This window comes from Balearica regulorum, chromosome 2, assembly GCF_011004875.1.
Source record: "Balearica regulorum gibbericeps isolate bBalReg1 chromosome 2, bBalReg1.pri, whole genome shotgun sequence".
Taxonomy (NCBI): Eukaryota; Metazoa; Chordata; class Aves; order Gruiformes; family Gruidae; genus Balearica; species Balearica regulorum.
In genome coordinates this window covers 863,959-881,847 of record NC_046185.1, presented here as the reverse complement: position 1 = coordinate 881,847, position 17,889 = coordinate 863,959, and the positions used below count along the sequence as shown (strand labels likewise).

Below are 17,889 nucleotides of genomic sequence, written 5' to 3'. Positions count from 1 at the left end.
TGTGCCGGGTTGGTTTTACACTGGCTTTGGGTACCAGGTGCAGCCTAACCACGAGAGCTCAGCCCAAGCCACAGCTCATGTCCTGCCCCGTCCAGACCATTGCTAGGGCATGGCCCAGTCTGGATTTGACCACGGAAACCAGTTTAGCATCACTGAGGTCAGTGCAGGGGTTGGGAAACTTGATCCCAGCACTCAGACTTCTCTCCAAATAACCAGTTTATTGCCCAAATGACGGAGATTTCATCTCTCTCACACTGGTTTCTGTAGGAATTGTTTTTCACCATATCTGCAGGTTTCTTAAAAAATAAAGTCCAAGGAAGCCATGAGATTTCCGGGTATGTAGCTAAAGATGGGAACAGGGATTGCAGGAGTAGAAGGGTTGGAGAAACCCCAGTGGGGTTGCAGGCACACCTGCAGTGACTCCTAATCTCAAAAAAAGCTGTAAGCAAGGAGCGCTTGAGCAAGAATTTAAAATTTCAGGTACAATCTAAGCTCTAGGATATTTATATGTGCTGTAAACGTGTAATTCTGTATGTGCAAATTTTGGGGAACAGCAATACTTGCAGATGAAGAGCAATGAAGTCTTAGGGATAGCGGATTTTAACCTGTCTTCCTATCCAATAATTTAGTTATAAATTAGTAAAAAAATTTGAGTTTTCTGGTGTTTTTTGCACACCTCCAGAGGCTGGGTGGCTGTCCTAAGGACAGTTTCCTAGCTGGAAAATTTAAGAGGGTTCATCGGAGGTTTCGGTCTGAAGCTCAGACATCTTCTAGGCTTGCTGCGGAGAGCAGGCAGGCTCTTCCTAGCTGCCCACCTTTTCCCTGTACTTGCAGGAAGATATTTGTGCTGCCGGAGCGGCGTCGGGCAGCGTGCCAGGTTTTCTGCCGTCGGCTCATCGCTGACCCCGGGTTTCGCAGCGGGATGCGCTCGGCGCGGCGGCCGCCCATCCCCGGCGGTACCCAGCTGGGAAGAAGAGGGGGGCTGCGCTTCATCCCTCATCCCCCATCCCTGGGGAATTGCAGTCGGTCCAGTTTAACACCGGACGGGGGATCTTAAAGGCGTTAAGCTCAGGAGGGTGGTGAAAAGTCACGGGGAGGAGATGTACCCGGCTCCCGCGGCCAGGGGAGGAAGGTGAGGAAGAGCGAGGGCAAGGGGACGGTGGGGACAGCTTGGGGACAGCGCCTGGACACGGTTGCGTGGTGGGGTGGTGGTGGGGTGCCCGGGGGACCCTGTGCTTTTCCAGTGGATGCGAGCCCCGATGCATCCACAGGACATTGGAAACCAATCTATTGGAATTATCATTCAAATTAAGGGCTTTCTTCTCCCCTGAGAGAGGAAAACCCATTTAATCGTAGCGCTAAATTACAGTCTTCATCTTCAAAGTCTGAATAACACTGGCACAAGCAAAAAGCATCTTGAAAAAATGTGTGCATTTAGGTAGGTTTTGTGAATATTCTTGCTTTTAAATCTCCTTTGGAGAAGCATTGCAGTATCATTCATTTAAAAGCCAGAATAGTGCTGTTAAAATAATTGCACTTAAGCCCAGCTGTGACCTGTGATTTATTCACTAGTCCTGCGTTGATTTAATGTAGCTGCCAATCAACTGCATTAAAGGCATCGCGGTAGAAATCACGAACATAAAAAAAATAATTTTGGTTGTCATGACTGTTTTTAAGGTAAATAGAGCTGTGGATGGTCTCAGTTATCAAAATAATTATATTTAAGTGCCTGGGATGGTGTTTACCTGCCTGTGGCAAAGACCCGGTGCAGGGTGAGGATTGTTTGTGTCACTCCAGCAAAAGCAACTGGAAGCAAAGCAATTCCTGGGCGAGGGAGCTGGGGACCGTGCAAGGAGCGTGCACGCCATTCACAGAGCGTGCACGGAGCCCAGCGCCGGAGATTTCTCCTCTCACCTCTGCCGTTGACTTTCCGAAGGCTGGAAGAAGATCAGGGAGGGGGGTGTTTGAGTAGGCAGGAAGATTTAAGAGCATAAGTCGCTTGAGTCGCTTTGGAAAAATCCTCCCCTAAATAACTGGCATGTTTCAGTCCACTGAAATTATGCAAATTTGCAAAGAAATTGATTTTGCCGATAGAAGATTAGAGGGATTTGGGAAGTAGTTTGTCATGGAAAATGTACTCAGAGTCGTAAGTAAAATCTTGCCTTCCCCACAAGGAGAAAATAGCAAAGAGAACCTGGTGCCAAGCCAGAGATAACAGAAATACTTTGAATTTCTGGAGGAGCTCCTGTGCCAGGAGGGTGGCAAGCCTCAGCGGGGCTCGGTCTCCTCTCTAGCAGCATCGCTTTTCATTTATTGGAGTAACTGAGCTGCTCCTGGGCACGGAGAATGCAGCAATTCAGCCGCAAAAAGGCCTTTCGCAATATTCCATTTGCAGGCAGAAAATTCAATTTAGTCTGTAGCAATGCTTTCTAGTGTTTAGCAATAATCCAGGGCAGTACGACGGAGCTTTCAGGTTTATTGGTTGCTGTTACTTAATATTTTGATTGAAAGCTCTACCTTGGCTAGATGATTTGACGGGCAGGGTTGCTTCGCAGGGATTTTTATTCGTATCCACTGCTGCCAGATGCAAGCTGCTGTCCGAAATATTAATGCAAGCTGCAAATCCAGGAATTAAAAGGTGCTTTCACCGGGTTTGAGTTAAAACACCTGGCCTTGGGATGGATTCCTGTCCGTTTGGGAATGGTGGAAGAGCTGAAGCATGGGGGTGTGCAGCGCATCACTTGGTGCTCGTCTCTTACTGCTTTGTGGTACCTGGGTTTTTAGGTTGGAGGTTAGGTCTGGCTTGCTGTTGGGGTGGGAAAGGGGCATCAGACTGGGCAGCTCGTCCTTACGGAGCTGCTCTTGACTTGCAGCTCTCCCTCCTTCTCCCCGGTGCTCCTCTGCTGCCACATCCGTATGCAGGGATGCCTGCGGAGCCGGCCAAAAACCCACGGGTGATGGCAGGACGGGCTGAATGCCCGTGCAAGAAGAGGAGTCATTGGAAAACATAACGGCGTTGCTACGAAACCTCCTCCATCTGTGCAGCTGAAGTGCCTGTGGCTGCAGGTCCGGGTTCTGCACGCGGGGAAGGAAAAGCTCTGCCGTCCCTGCCGCATCTCCCTGCCTGCTCCCAGCGAGGTGTCGCTGCCTGCGAGGCAGGGCTGACCCCAGCTGCGCTGCCACCGGTACCTTACACCGTGCTTTGCGGTGTTGCCGCATCGCGGAGCATGGTCGGGACTCTGCTCCAGCCACCGCACGGGTCCCGCTGTCACCCAGACCACAGATGTGACCCGAATGGTGTGAGGGGAACGCCACATTTCAGGGTAAGGGGGGAAGATGTCCCCCCAGCTTTCCCTGATTTTGTTTCCTTACTTACGTGCTGGTGTCCCCTCCTTTTAACTGAAGAGGCAGAGAAACACCAGCAGGTTGAGCTCCCATAGTTTTGGAGATGTCTTGCTCTTTTGCAAATAACTTTGATGATCTGGGAGAACGGCTGTGCATCCCCATCGTCCTCTGGCCTTTGTGGTCCGGCTGGTCTCACCTTGGTGCATCTGGGGGACTTCGGGGACACCTTCTGCGTGTCCTGCTCTTTCTAACCGTAGCAATGTCAGGGTCACCCACAGAAGCAGGAGGAGATGGGGCTTGATGACACCAAGGTGACACACTGACTGGCAGCTTGTGCTGCTCTGGCAGCGTCGCTTTGCCGAGTATTGTCGGGGCCATGTGTCACAGAGGCTTTCCAAGGTTGCTGATATTTTTAGGGTGATGGCTATTAATCACTCAACCTCATCTCCAAAAACAAAGCTCCCGTGGACATGTCTGGAGTTTAAATTAGTCATCTGAGTGTAATGGAAAAATATTAGCAACGTGGGGAAAGGAGTAGCAGAAAGGAGAGAGGTAATGAAAACTTTGGCTCTTGGGTGGCCTTGGAGCAGACAGCGAAGACCTTGGATCCCAGTCGTCCACCTGTGAGGTTTGGGGGACCACAAGGAGGCACCTGGAATCTGATCCCCTTCCTCTGTGATGTGCTGCAAATCACTAATGAGCCAGGATGGTCTCATCCCAGGTTAGAGAATTAATTGGAAAACCTGTTTCTGAGCAGTAGTGGGAAGTGGGTGATGATGCTTGTGGCTTGTGGTCACACTCGAGACCAGAAACAATTTCTTTACCCACTGCAGAGAAGGAACTAGCTACCAGGAGAACAATTTGCTTGGTCCCATCCCACCACAACTTCATAATGTTGCTTATCCTTCCCTCGTGGGACGATTCTTGCCGTTGAAAGCAAATGGAGGATACAAGGAGATGCCGAGAGAAGCTGTGAGATTTGATCCAGGGATGCAAAGTGCTCAGAGATGCCTGTGGGCAGTATCCTCTGCTCTTGGGGGACAAGTCCGGCGCAGATGTGGTTTAGTTATGGATCACCCAACTGGTGATGGTGCAAGATCCAGCCCGTGGGATGCCGAAAACCTGATGATAATTTCCACTGTACCAGGTATGCCGCTTTGATGGTGCCAAAGCTGGACTGTGCGAGCAGTGGTGGATACCGACCTCACATTAACGAGCAGAAGACATGGTCCATCACTTGGCAACTCAAAGAGCTTCTCCCATGGGTCGTGAACATTGTTTGCAAGTGATTGAGAAACCCAAAGACAGGTGGTGCTCACGGCAGGACCCCCGGCACGAGCAGCTCCAGGTGGAACACGCTGCCTGGCTCTGCTGGCAATCCTCACTGGCTCTTCTGCTTTCTTGCCTTGAAAGCTGTAGGGTCGGTATGTAGAAAGCAGCTTATTAATGGACATTAATGACCTTCGGTTGGGCAGAAGGAGTAAGAACAGAGGGAACATGGAACCTTTTTAGGATAGGAGAGCCCCGCAGAAGCTGCATCCTGCAGCCAAGGAATTGCGTGTATAAACCTGAATTACAACTAAACTCTTGATAGAATTTGTGATTCTACTTAAAAAAATCTCAAAAATGGCATTTCAACCATTTTAACTATCAATCAGAAGCACATACGTTCCTGTACTCACTACCTACAGCGGCGGAGAGGTTTGGGTTTTTTTCATTTGTTCACGTGAAGAATGAAGCCAACTTCTGCCTCGATGGATTTTGTGAGGTTTGAGGTGATTTTAGAAAGATCTAAGGGCTTCTGCAGACAACACAGCCTCCTGCAGTCACTCCAGACTGTGGGGTGCCACCATCTCCTTGGGTTTCTGCCCTTATGTTTACAGGGTCCGTTAGATCCTCGTCAGTGAGCAGCAGCATCCGTGTGCATTAACCATCGGAGCAGCCACACGACATATCCCAGGGCTGGTACTCTGCCTCGGCCACGCTCCCCCGGTTCCTCCGCAAAAGCCTCGGCTAATGCCAGGTTGGCCAAGACCCTTGGCCAAGACCCCTGCATGTGGTCTAGGCAGGAAAAGCAGCGTGTGCAGGAGCAGAGCGAGAAGCTGCTTTCCGTTTACATTAGCTGGAAATCAAGCTTGCAGGGTTTTAGCTTTGGTAGTCCGAAGGCTAAAGAAATTGGATCTGATAAAAGCAGAGTGCAGGGACTGAGAGAAGATGCTCAAGTTGCTCCAAAACACAGAGCCCGCCCACCAGTCTCATATATGCCTATGCGTAATGGAAAGCCAGTACTGAAAGCATCAAAAAGCACATGAGGAACCCAGGACTGGTGCCCCACAGCCCCCGTGGGATGAGGAGGAGTGTCCCAGTCCGGCGGCTCCGTTGCATCGCTCCAGATCTGATTTCCCTGGTTCCTGCCCAGCCTTGGACCAATTATCCATCCCTTCTTCTAGTTCATCATCCTCAAGATGCAAATCCCTGTCTGTCCTGGTGGCTGCTCAACTGTGGTCCTAGCCGGTGGCATGAGCCAGAAGGGAGGTGATGAGGATGTGCTGGGTACCACAGGGTGGGTTATGCAGCCAACTCCATCCTTGTAAGAGCACCTTGGGCTTCCCAACCTGAAAACCAGACCTTGAGCTCGCTAATTTGGTGGCAGAACCAGGATGATGTCCATGGAGGTGGCACGCAGCCAGCAGCGGTTGCTGAAGAATATTAAAGGCAAGCCAGTGACCCAGGCTGTAATTACTGCAGTTAGTAACCATGGTGAAAATAAATGAGTGTCCTCTGTGGTCGGATAATTGATGAAGGAAGAGGAGACCTCGGTTAGCATCCATGTGGCAGCGGGAAGGTGATTTGTTGCTGGTGGAGTTGTAAACCCTTCTTGCCCTCTGGCATCATGCTGCCTCCGGACTCGGTGGGAAATCTGCCCATTAATGATGCAGCAGGACGGGGATGAAATCAGTTCTTGGTGCTCTCCGTGGTGGATCTGTCCTCTCACCTCACTCATTGTTTTAGCCTGTTGATGCTGGGCGATGCAGCCAAGCGTTTCTTGGCGTTTCTGACCTAGCGAGGCTTTCCCCCATCACCATGCCCTGATAGTTTATGTTGTTCAGGACATGTTCCTAGGGTTGTGAAGGGAGTTTTCGGGGTCTGGAAGGGCTCGATGAGTGGTTGAGATCCAACAACCAGTCTGGAGGGACCAGGAGGGACCCAAACTCATCCGGGTCTTCAATGGCAAGAAGCTGGCAGGAGGCTCAAGTCTAGAAGAGCTCAAAAAGCTGCTACAGAAAGGGAAAGAAGAAATTGTTCCCCACATCCCCTGGAGTGAGGACAAAGTCGTGGGCAAGCAACGAGCAGGGTGCCAGGAGATGGTGGAGCCTCATGCAAGGAGATAATTTATATATGCCTCTTTGTGGGCATTTTTCTGCAAAACTCGGTAATTGGACTCACTCCGCCTTTTTCTGAAGGACAGAAAGGACAAGTGGCTGTGAAAAAATAACTGAGAATGAGAGAGGAATGAACTGGGAGAGCAGCCTGTGCTCCCAGACGTGGCACAGACGGTGCCTCTGGTATCTTCTATGCCAGCGTGGGACTCGGCGAGGAATTGATAACACAGTGTGCTTCCTTGTGCTTTGGACACAGCAGCAAACTCCAGCTCAGATCACTCCTGCAAGACAGGCGATGCTTTCAGCATCTCCCTAAAAACCACCTCTGCTCTTCCTCCTGAGTGTCCTCTGCCTGGATGGCATCTCCCAACACCTTTAAACATGGATTTAGTGGATGAAAAACCTCTTCTAGTTGGGGTGATCCGTGTGCCACCCCGCTGTGCTGGGTTGTGCAGGGGCAGAAGAGCCTTTTCTTGCAGAACTGTCACCCCAGTGGCCATGAAATCTTTTGGATGAGGTGGAAACGACTGGAGAGCAACAGGGGTAGCAAAGAGGAAAACCAAAGCATGGTTTTAAGGAGATAGAAGTGGGGAAGGCAGTGTGAGGTGGCCGGAGCTCGTGGCTCAGCTGCCCTCTCAGAGAAACAGGGAGCCATGTTCAACCTTCAGGACATGGTGCAGAAGATCTCCCTTTAGCCATGCTTCCACAAAAGCAGGGGAGAAGGTTTAATTCTTAATTAATGTGGTAACTTGGCATAAGGAGAGCACCTTCGAGCTCTCAGGATCCCTGAGATCCACTGAGAGTGGTGGGTGGTGAGAAGCATGTGTCGGGCAAGACGTCAGATGGGATGTTTTGGCACCAGAACTGGAACCAAGGCTGGTGGGCTGCTCAGTGGGACCTCTGAGAGCCATGCTGGCAGTGGGGCTTCTGGAGATGGTGCATGCTGCCAAAAAAGGAGTGGGAAGTCCATCTTCTGCTGGGCACTGATCTCCCTCATCTCTGGGATTTCATCGTGAGAAGAGGCACCAGTGACCTGTAATCGATGAAAGCTGTGGGTCACTGGGTTCAGGAGATCCAGTATAGAGTTGCAGTAACTCAGAGTCTCGTACTGTCGACTGCTTCGTGTGGATAGGAGCAGAAGCGTGAGCCACCTCTTGGGTCAACTCTTCATGATATGAGATCACTGTCCTTCATCAGAGATGACATGGGTTGGGACACAAACGAACCTGAGCTGGGTGGCAAGGCTGCAGCCAGTGGTGTCTGGCTCCTGCACTTCCCGATGGGCACATTTCCCACCAATGGGCTGCACGGAGCACAGTAGAAGGGTTGGTCCCCAAAGGTCACCCAATGTTTTGGGGAGAACAAGGTGCAAACCACATCCCCAGTGTGTCTGCGGGAAGGAGGCATCTACATCCAGCTCCAATGTCACAACCTACATCTGGGAAACTTGTTTCCTGCCTCTTGCCCAAGTTTATGATGATCTTATGAAATTATTTTCTCCTACTCCCCATCTGACAGCAGCACACTGGCAAGGTGGTGGGCAACATCCCAAACGAAGTGATAGTTGCCTTTGAGGCTGGAGCGGTGTAGACATGTCTAAGGCTGAAGCCCAAGCTTGGCTGAAGTTTTGCTCCTCCAAGTATTTGATATTTCATTTTGTGAGGAGATGGTAACTTGAGGTAGTGAGTTGATCCAAGCCTTGACGTCCACCCTCCTGTACAGGGGCAGTTTTTCCACTGTGGATGATCTGCCAGCTCGGAGCTACCCCGGGAGAGGTGGATTCATTTGAGAAGGGTTAAGTTGCTCCCACCCCTTGGGCTTTCTTGCCCATCCCAGGACACTGAGCAGCCCTGAGGGGAAGGTTTGACCAGCCCAGATGGAGCCCAGCCAGCCTTGCCCAGATCGCACAGCTCCCTGCAACCCAGTCCCAAGGAGTTAATCCTGCAGGGCCGAGATTATCCTGAGATTATAATTATTTCTGCACATGAATTATTAATAAAGAGCAAATAAACCCTCTTTGATTCATTGCAAATTGCAATTAGGGATGAAAGGGAGAACCTGCAGACGTGCTGCTGGAGCATTGGTGATGGCTTTGCAGGATGCTTTGTCATTTGGAGGAGATGTTACCCATCAGGACTATCAAATGCCTTAACAAGAAGATGGATTTCAGGTAGAGGTGAAGGAGATCTCCTCCTGGCTCTGCTTGGAGGCTCCAGGGTTTTTCCATTTGTGGATGAGTTGGTCTCCACTGAGCCCTGCTCGGGTGAGCTCCAGGTGTGCTCAGCGCATCATCCGGCTGAGCTTTCACCCGTGCTTGCACCAGGACTGCCGCAGAAGCTGCCTGTTGGGTGGAGATTTGGGGATGATAATTCACATCTCAGAATTAAGATCCCCGTTGGCACTTGTTCGCACGTGCATGGTGTGTGTACAAAAACAGGCTCCACCAGGCAGTTTCCAGCCCGATACCACATGGGTTTGGGGCGTGCAGGTACAGTCTCTATGAGTCACGCAACAGCACGATGCTGTAGGACGCTCCACGTTGAAAGACGTTCAGTGGAAGTGTGCAGGGCATCATCGCACGGGATGCAAAGAGGCTGAGAGATGCAGTGAGCTTGAGCATTGAGAAAAGGAAGACGTGGGCATCCGCCACCACTGCTCCTGCTCCCACTTGCCTCTCCATGGGCATCACACACATCCTCGCAGCCGTGTTGAGATGCTCATCACATCCGGGGCTGGGCCGAGGGTTTTTTCGGGCAATGAAGGGGATGGAGGGCAGCTGCTGCTCTCACCTCCAGCGATGCTTCTGCTCTATCCCTTTGGAGACCCAGGTGTCCATGCATCAGGAGGGTTTAGGTGGTTGGTTAAGCTGTCCCTCCCTTCCCTGCCCCAGCATATCGGTACTCCGCTTCGGTGATGCCCCAAGTAGACTTGGGGTACAAGGCAACGGGCGTTCACATTTTATGGAACATCTCTGCGCAGGTTGGAGTTGTGTTTTCAAGGTTTTTGCCTTCAACTTCTTTTTAAACCATGCTCGCGATTATTTTTTTTTCCATGGTTTTAATGTAACCCAGCTCTCACTGAGAAGTAGAGGAGGGTGTTAATTCTGGACAGGAAGCTGGACGGAGAGGGTGAGATGGGTTAATCCTGGGTGCTGCGAGGAATGGAAAGCAAGAAGAGGTGGGAGAGATGGGGCTCTGCGTAGGCGGCTCTCCCTCTCATCCTGGGACTGAAGATCCCAGCAAGGGGCTGGTCCCAGGTGGGGACCATGGTGAGGTCACTCCACACTCCTTGCAAAGGCTGCATTGCCAAACACCCATGAAACTGTCCCCAAATGTACATCTGCCCCCAGGCTTGTCCCCAGCAGATGGCCGTACTCGCTCCTCCACCACCGTTTGGCTCCAAGAAGCACCGAGGAGTGAGTGGGGAGGGCTGATTCAGGGCTGTCTCCTAGAGATGTGCTCCAAGGGGTGTCATCGCTTTTCAGGGCTTGGTTTTCCAGCCTGCGTGTCCTTCATGCACCCTGGGGATTGCTGAGGTCTGTGGGAGCCAGGGAGGGGTGCGAGCTGGTGCCACTGCATTTGAGGCGGTGGCAATGCCCTGGGTCTCTCCAGCACCAATGTGCTCTTCGCCTGGTGGGAGAGGCTTGGGGTGCTTGGGCATGTCCATCCTTGGGGCTCTGCTGCAGCCAAGGGTCCGGGGGGTCCTGGAGCAGCAATATAGGGGCGTCTGTCCACCTGTGGGCATGGGGGGGCTTCACTCGCTGATGACGGCGCTGTTTCTCCCCGCAGAACATCATCCCTGCGATGGAATGCCGGCACCAAGGAGCGGATGCTGATCAAGGTGACCGACCGCGAGCCCAGCTTCCTCATGCACCAAGGCAACGGCTACGCCCCCGAAAACCAACCGGGCACCCGTTCACGGCGACCCTCAGGGGGCCAACAGTCACCCAACCTACAAACCTTCGCCCCCGACACCGACAACTCTGTTTTCTTCCCGGAGAGGAAGCAGTCACCCTTCTTGAAGAGGGCTGAGCACGTTGGCAGCTGCTCGCCACTGCTCGGCCGGGGGGACTCCTTCTGCTCCCCGCTCCAAGCCCAGCACCGCAAGCACTCCAGCGAGTCGCAACCCTCCTCGCCCCGCTACGCCTACGAGCCCCCCCTCTACGAGGAACCCCCCATGGAGTACCAGGCTCCCATCTATGACGAACCCCCCGTGGATATGCAGTACGAAGCCAGCGGGAGCTACAAAGCTGGCTCGCCGCAGAAATCGCCCATCCGTAAACCTCATCCCTTCCTGCAATCACCCAAGCAAGGCTCCAACTCGCCCTACCAGCAGTTGGTGCTCACCAAACAGAAGTGTCCCGACCGGTTCATGAGCCTGGAGTACAGCCCCGCTGGCAAGGAGTATGTCAGGCAACTGGTCTACGTCGAGCAGTCGGGCTCCAGCCCCAAGATGAAGACGGGGTTGAGGCACAAATATTCCCCCAACCCCATCGGCGGCTCCTACTCGCTGCAGCACAGCCCCTGTCTGGTCCGAGACCAACGCTTGGAGATCAAATCGGGTGACTACAGCAGCATGGAGGGACCCGACTTCTGCCCTGGCCCAACGGGTGGCCAAGTGGCCCAGGGTGAGGACTCCATGTCGTGGTCCAGCCAACAGGACACCTTGTCCTCCACCGGCTACTCGCCCTCCACCAGGAAGAGGAAAAGCCGAAAGCCTTCCCTATCCCATGACCCCAACGCCTCCTCCACGGACGGCTCGGGGGACCGGGAGGTGTTGGGTGAGCAGATGCTAGGTGAGGAACGAGCCACCCCGGGACCCAACAGGTCACCGATGAACCGTACAGAGAGCAAGGCGGTGGAAGCGGAGGCGGCGCGGGGCTTCCCCGAGCCCTTCCTGGCACAGGCGCGTTTGGCTTGGGAAGCCCAGCAAGCCCACTACCACATGAAACAACGGAGCAGCTGGGATTCCCAAAAGGACGGTTCGGGCTATGAGAGCGATGGTGCCCTCCCTTTGCCCATGCCGGGTCCGGTGGTGCGAGCCTTCAGCGAGGATGAGGCGTTGGCACAGCAGGAGAACAAGCACTGGAAGAGGAACACCTTCGAGAAGCTGGGCTTCCCCCAGATCCTGCTGGAGAAGAGCGTCTCCGTGCAGACCAACCTGGCCTCCCCCGAGCCCTATTTGCATCCATCTCAGGTAATCCATCCATACCCGGGGATGTCCCCGGCGTTGGGGGGCTTCGCCACGTGCCCCACGCTGCCAACCCTTGCCCAACGTGCGGCACCTCCTCGAGTGCTGCACCAGGTTGGGCAGACCATACCACGTGACAGCGCGGCGTCCCCACCACCCTCCCAGTGAAACCTCCTTCTTCTTGTAAAGCTGGTTTAAATCCCTGCCTCTGCCGCAGATCCAGCGGGATGGTTCCCAGGCGATCCCACATCTTCATAGCCACTGAGTGCCGGCACCGGCACCTCTGTGCCCTGGCTTCAGGCGCTGCTTTTCGTCCCACGGTCTGGCTGCTGCTCGGTGGGAGCCAGTTCCTGGAGCCTGAGCACCCACCCGGCTCCCAGGGGAGCCCCAAGCGCCCGTCCCCGGCTCTGCTCGGTGCTCCCGGCACACGCACGAGGCTCACGTGCTTTGCAGTAACTCATCTCCTTGTGTTCCTTGTCATGGCACCATCGGAGGGCGGCGGTGCAGGAGATCCCACAATGGCTCAGCCCGGGCTTCATAGCATCCTCCAAGAGCGCTGGATTCTAGGGACACCCAAAATGCCATCTCTGGTCCCCATCCAGCTGGAGGAAACACGTGAGCAGGGATGTCCCTTCTGCAGCGCGAGGGGAGATGGCTGGGGTGTGTAAATGGTGTCGAGAAAATCAGCCCCTTTCTGCTCTCTCCATCTGCTTCCAATTTCAAAGGCGTCCTCTGCCAGAAATGAGGGTTTGCTCACCAGATTGTTCCCAGCCGTAGCGGTTCAAGGTGCTGGAGCAGCACCGCTGGCCCTTGGCTTTCATGGTGAGGAGGAACGTGCACCGCCACATTTGAGTTGGGGTCTTGACCTGCCACCCCAGCTCCAGCCATCCAAGTAGTCGCTAAACCCATCAGCAGACCCACCAGTAACTCTGAGGCAATTTCCAGTTACAGCAGGAGTTTTTCCCAGTGAGGACTGAAAGTAAGTTGAGGAGCTTCATCCCTCTGGTGCAAACTGTCCCGTCTGATCGCAGGTGGCACACCACAGAAGTCCTGCCTCTGTCTCCTCCCTGGCACGATGGGATCTTAGCAAATTGGTCCCTCAAAGTTGGTCCTTAGCATGCTGGTTCCTCAAAGAAGTTGCTGCTTAGTGAGCTGGTTCCTCAAAACCTTGGGATGAAACAGCCACGAGCACAGCAGCTTTCCAGGATCTGCTTCCCAGGGCTCTGAGCTGCCTGTTCCCTCCCTGGGACTGAGCTGCCCCAGTCCTGGAGACCCCTCCTGCCCCAAGCTCTCAACCCAGAGGAGCTCCTGGGGCTGCCATAGACCATTCTTGTGATGGTGTAGCCCTCCAGCTGCTGATAGTGCCCCATGGGCTCTGACCTAGACCTGTTGGAGCTGGCTCATCACCTGTGTCCATCTTCCAGCCCATCAGACGTTTCCCATCAGCAGGTCCTGGCTTCCAGCTCTCGTGTCCTTTCCACACGGGCATCCGACACCCAAAATCTGCCCCTCTGACCCGTAGTGCCCCACTCTGGGCAAGGACAGTGATGTGTGAGTCCCCACAGCCAGAGGAGCCCAGAGATGGGCTGGGGAGGTGGGGAGGCGAAGACGAGGTTTCCAGAGGAAGACCATGCTTTTGGATGCATCAAGGGGTGATGTAAGGACACTAGGACAGGCTATTAACGGCTTTTTAAAAATGGATGATGATGCTGGGGGGGCGGGGGGGGGGGCAGTTTGACCTGGAAAACCGCCTGGAAGGTGGAGCTTGGTGTCAGCAAAGAGAGAGACCCTGGACATAGACCTGGAAAACACCAAACAATCTGGAAAATTCTTATTTGCCCATGGGAATGTGTAAGGAAACCGGTGGGGTGTCGCATCCAAAGGTAGTAGAAGAAACTTCCCCCTGCACAAATGTCTCCAAGCACTCGGTGGTTCCCCAAGCACAAGGTGGTTCAAACCCAAAACTGCGTGAGCTCCAAATCTGCTTTGGTTGCTCACATTGGCCAGGAGGAATAGCTGCCACCATTAGTGATCCTGTGCCTTCTGCGAGGAGCTTGGGGCGTGGTGGGACTCTCCTCCGCTGCCCAGGCATTCCTGTCTGGTTGACCCTGTCTGACGTTGTCCTCAAGCTGAAGGATACCTGTTCCAGCAAGAGCAGATCTTCATCCATGCTGGGAACTGGCTCCTGGCAGCTGCTTTGCTCCTCATGAATTTTTCCCAGTGGTGGGATTCACCAGCCTGGTACCTTGAGACTTGGGAGTCCACCTCATCCATGGGAGTGTGTTTATTTACCTGTATGACTTCATAAACTCCTCCCGTGCCTACACTGGATTCAGCACACATCTTGCTGGTGGAGCCAGCAAGGATTTGTCCATGTCTGGAGATGGTTTAATCTCATCTTTTGTTGGTGATGGTGATCACCAAGGCCTGCAGTGACAGGACAAGGAGCAATAATTTTGAACCGAAAGAGAGTAGGTTTAGGTTGGACATGGGGAAGAAATTTTTCACCATGAGGGTGGTGAGACACTGGACCATGTTGCCCAGAGAAGCTGTGGATATCCCATCCTTGGAATTGTTTAAGGCCAGGTTGGATGGGGCTTTGGGCAACCTGGTCTAGTGGGAGATGTCTCTGCCCGTGGTGAGATGATCTTTGAATGTCCCTCCCAACCCAAACCATTCAATGATCACATCTAAGATTGTCACATGGTTTTTAACTCGGTTTCCTACGCCCCCATCAGCTGAGAACCTTCAACACTGGTTGAAGCGGAAGCCTCTGCAGACCTGTGGCCAGCCCTGACAAGGAGCTTTGTGTGGAGAGTTATCACACTGCCCGTAACAGCAAGGTGTGCCAGAAATGGAGAAGAAAACGGGACCAAAACAGTGCTGGGGATGATGTGCAGGGAGATGGAGGGACCTGGCAAGGAGCAGAGCGCGCAGGAGATGTGACGGAGTAGCCCAAGCAACAGGGATGTGCCAAATGTCACCAACAGCATGTCCCAATGTTGGCCCTGCACCAGGGTGCATCCAAGCCCCGTCCACGTGGCACCAGGACCTCCAACAGTGCACTTGAGTTTGCTTTTGGGTTTGAGCGTTCCCCTAATCCCTGAGCCAAAAGGAGGGTCATCCCCTGCCAGGAGGTCACTGCCCGCTGCCATTGACACCAGATAGCTTACCCCCTTGTTGTCACTCTAGACTTCCCCCAAGTTCATTTAGGACTGTGCTAATTAGGGTTGAAGCTAATTATATATTGGCACTAGCAGCAGACGACCCATCGCGTTTTGCTGCCTATGTCACTCCCCAGCCTGACCACACTGTCCACTGGAGTGGACTTGGCTGGAGAAGGCTGATGTCTCCAACCGACGTGGTCCTTTGGTCCTTCCTGGGTGCCCTGGATGAACAGTGTGGTGATGGCCCAGGTCATGGACCAGCTTTTGGAAGAGCCACGGCAGCGATGGCTGCAGAGCGAGAAGCCTTGGAGCAACTGTTGCATGTCCTTCCACCCAGAAAGCCCCACGTGCCTTCAGCTGACGAGAGGTTGGAGGACCTTTCAGGTGATGTAGCCCCCATAGGAATGGCAGGGCTGGGACCCTCAGGGGGTGAAGCTCCCGTGTCCCCACGGCCAGTTCCCTGCCATTGTCACCGCAGTGCAGGAGGGGAGCTGAGCAACGTCAATGGAAAGAGGAAACCTCAACGCTGGGAAGGAATGAGCTGTTGAGTGAGGAGACAAGAAACTCTCACTTGTTTAAAGAAGCAGAGGCTCAGCCGTCTTCCAGCAGCTCTGGTGGCTATTTGGTGGTTTCCTTGTCCCCTCCTGGACTTGCCACCCACACGTGGCCCTGGCTCTTTCCACCTTGGTCCCGCCTCCTGCTTTTCTTCTTCTGTTCCTCATCTAAAGCCCATCCCCAAGGCACCACTGCAGTCACCTTACACACAGTCCCTGCTCAGGGCCACCAACACGGTTCCCCTGTATGTACTGGGGACAACAATGTCACCTCTGGATGGTGTGGCATGTCCTTCTCTGCCAAGGGAAGGCCTTACCTCCTACCTGCCCATGGGTCACATCCCCAGGACCACCAAGCCCAGGTGACGCTGGCCCGGCTGTTGCACTTTGCAGAAGAGGGAGCTGACAGACAATGAAGCCCCATTGGCTGGCTGCAGGACCAGAGAGCAGTCCATCCCAAGTGCCCTTGGTTGCCTTTCTCCATGCTGGTCATCAGCTCTTTGAGTGTCCCTCCACCTCTTGGGGTGATATCCATAAGCTGTTCTGGTTCCAGCAGCAGAAGGACACTGGTCTGCAGGGCCCTTTGCTCTGTGGAGATCCTTCCAGGCTGGGTGCTCTGCAGGTGAGGTTGGATCCTGGAAAGGTTGTGTCCCTCTGGTGATGGGATATAAAGAAACAACATCCATTTTGATTGTGGTTTGGAGGAGCCATCGGCGTCCTCCTGGGCACGTGACCGCTGGAGAACCATGCTTGAACATGGCTCCTGGGGAGAAGAGGTTATTCAGAGGGCTGGTTACAGGTGAGTGTGTCCCCTCCCCGGTGTCCAAAGGACCAGTGGAGCCCAAAGCCACTTGCTCTTTGCTTCCCCCACGTTATTAATAGCCACCAGCTTCTTCTGTCGATGACTGCAAAGCCTCAGTGACCGGAGTGCCAGGCATGAAGAGAGTCCAGCATGTCACCTTTCGGGTGGCTTCATTTATCCTCCCACTGGGCCCCTCCTTCCCAGTGCCAACTGGTGCCACAAGCTGCCTTGGCTGCTGGCACTGGGATGGCTCTACTTGCCCATGATGGGATTGAGGAGTAGCTCCTTGGAGAGGACGTAGCTTTCGGTATGGACATGGGGTGACCTCTTGATGCTGCGATGATTGGTTGGTTTGTTGGTTGATTTGTTGGTTGGTTTGTTGGTTGGCTGGTTGGTTGGTTGGTTGACTGGTTGGTTGGTTGGTTGGTTAGTTGGTTAGTTGGTTGGTAAGTTGGTTGGTTTGGTAGTTGGTTGGTTGGTTGATTTGTTGGCTGGTTGGTTAGTTGGTTGGTTGCTTGGTCTGGCGGTGTGGCCATGCTGTTAGTAACATTGACTTGTCTGGCTGTTGTCTCCTAGTCAGAGGATCTCGGTGCCTGCGCCCAGTTTGAGAGCAGCAGGCAGACCAGGAACATGATGCCTAGTGCCAGCTGTGTCTTCCCCACCTTCAACCTGCGGAAGCCCTCCTCGGAGACGGACATTGAGAACTGGGCCTCCAAGCACTTCAACAAGCACACCCAAGGACTCTTCCGCAGGAAGGTGTCCATCGCCAACATGCTGGCCTGGAGCAGCGAGTCCATCAAGAAACCCATGATCATGACCAACGACCGCAATGTCAAGAAAGAGGCGTGCGAGATATTTAAACTGATTCAGATGTACATGGGGGACCGGCGGGCCAAGACGGACCAGCTCAACGTGGCCTTGGAGATCGCCACCAAAGGCTGGAGCATGCAGGGTCTGAGAGACGAGCTCTACATCCAGCTGTGCCGGCAGACCACCGAGAACTTCCGTTACGAGAGCCTGGCCCGGGGCTGGGAGCTCATGGCCATTTGTTTGGCCTTTTTCCCACCCACACCCAAATTTCATTCCTACCTAGAAGGATATATTTACAGGCACATGGATCCGGTGAATGACACTAAAGGTAAGAGCGAAACCGCTGCCCGGTGGCTTTTGCCCCTGCTGACGTTGCGATCCATTTATTTATTATCATTGTGTTCCTTTCCCCTTCGCATTCATGAGTCTCCTTGTTGAAAGGTGGGCAAGGAACTCATCCAACAGCCCTCCTGGAGGTGCAGCGAGCGCGGTGGTGCCTTTACCGCTGTCCTTTCCTCCCCGGCGCATGGAAATCCAGCATGAGACCCAACATGAAATGAGCCTTGACACCTTTGCTGCAGGCTCAGTGTCACCTCCACTGGGGGTGGCCGTAAGCGAGAGTTCCCAGGAGTTCTTCT

At 53.7% G+C, this 17,889-nt stretch overlaps 1 protein-coding gene across 3 annotated transcripts in view; it reads left to right on the top strand.

Annotated features, from left to right (window-relative positions):
- ARHGAP39 (Rho GTPase activating protein 39) overlaps nucleotides 1–17,889 on the top strand; it is a 149,441-nt gene that overhangs the window by 121,709 nt on the left and 9,843 nt on the right. For all 3 annotated transcript variants that reach the window (XM_075743161.1, XM_075743162.1, XM_075743159.1), the window contains 2 exons: nucleotides 10,517–11,924; nucleotides 17,018–17,579. In XM_075743161.1, the coding sequence (XP_075599276.1) occupies nucleotides 10,517–11,924; nucleotides 17,018–17,579 (1,970 nt within the window). The remainder of the gene's footprint in view (nucleotides 1–10,516; nucleotides 11,925–17,017; nucleotides 17,580–17,889) is intronic.